General features: G+C 36.1%; 1 protein-coding gene across 1 annotated transcript in view; it reads right to left on the minus strand.

The window, feature by feature from the left end:
- The window catches only part of LOC110457830 (pescadillo homolog), a 34,811-nt gene extending 34,171 nt beyond the window's left edge, over positions 1-640 (minus strand). The window contains exon 1 of the mRNA XM_021509258.1: positions 555-640. Within this exon, the coding sequence (XP_021364933.1) occupies positions 555-575 (21 nt within the window). The 5' untranslated portion in view covers positions 576-640. The remainder of the gene's footprint in view (positions 1-554) is intronic.
- Positions 641-1,127: the final 487 nt, after the last annotated feature.

Raw genomic sequence — 1,127 nt, forward strand, 5'->3', positions numbered from 1 at the left:
ATGTTTTCGGCACCAAATCGCATATTTCCCGATAAAATATGGCAGATGGAAGTAAATAACGTCTACAAAGGTGATATTTCACAGTAATAAAGAAGTATTTGGTTCATAACTGGATCGTATGGGGTAGTATTGGGTAGTATTGGGTGGTATTGGGTAGTATTGGGTGGTATTGGGTAGTATTGGGTAATTAGACGCGCCCACTGCAGGGGGTATTTAGATCGTTGTGCCTGACCTCTGCCATTTAATGCCCCAAGAGACTCTAGACAAGTAATAATAATGGCTATTCCTGTATATACATATCTCCACTCATTCGATGCACATATAATCAACATACAGCCTCATGAGCTGGTTCTCCTACAAGAGGAGCGAATTACTACAACGACTAGTAGGGTACGGAAGACTATTTCATATTTTCACATATTTAGACTGGCAGATGCCTGTGATTTGATCAAAGCATTGTCATGAACATGACAGCTGATAGAATTGTGGACACATAATGAATTATAAACATTACATTTTGGCTTTTACAACATAAAATCAGACTTTCGTATTACCTTTTTCTTCATTCGCCCCATTCTGTTTTGCTTTTGATGTTTCACACGTGTTTACAAGGATGATAATTTCCGGGAAGGGAAGTAACTCTAATTTCTTATCATAATGTAATTACGAAACGGAATGTCCGGAATGAGATTTAGGAGTTGATTGTGTTTCATTTTGGACCCTTTTTTAATAGATCTATATTCAACACGCTTAATGTTCTTTAACATGACTTTTTTTTACTGCGATCCGTGATTGATGACATAAAGTTTTGTTCTGTAGATAGGATATAATATAGCGTCATCCTCCACGCGTGTTAATTCGTTATGTGGCCAGTAAAAAAATGAACATTAAAAAAATGTATGCAACTGTTTTTTTTTCTTCACAATAGCATGCATCTATATAAAAGAAGAAATGATACCAAAATCACTTTGGGCATAGACGTATATATACATACAACTTTTTATTGAAATATTTTCGAGGAGGAACTTGAAAATATCTTCAATAAAAATCAAAGAGCTTGCCTACAGAGCACTTATTAGACCATCGGTTGAGTACTCGAGCTCAGTATGGGACCCCTACACCCAAAT

This window comes from Mizuhopecten yessoensis, unplaced genomic scaffold (assembly GCF_002113885.1).
Source record: "Mizuhopecten yessoensis strain PY_sf001 unplaced genomic scaffold, ASM211388v2 scaffold9331, whole genome shotgun sequence".
NCBI classification, from domain to species: domain Eukaryota; kingdom Metazoa; phylum Mollusca; class Bivalvia; order Pectinida; family Pectinidae; genus Mizuhopecten; species Mizuhopecten yessoensis.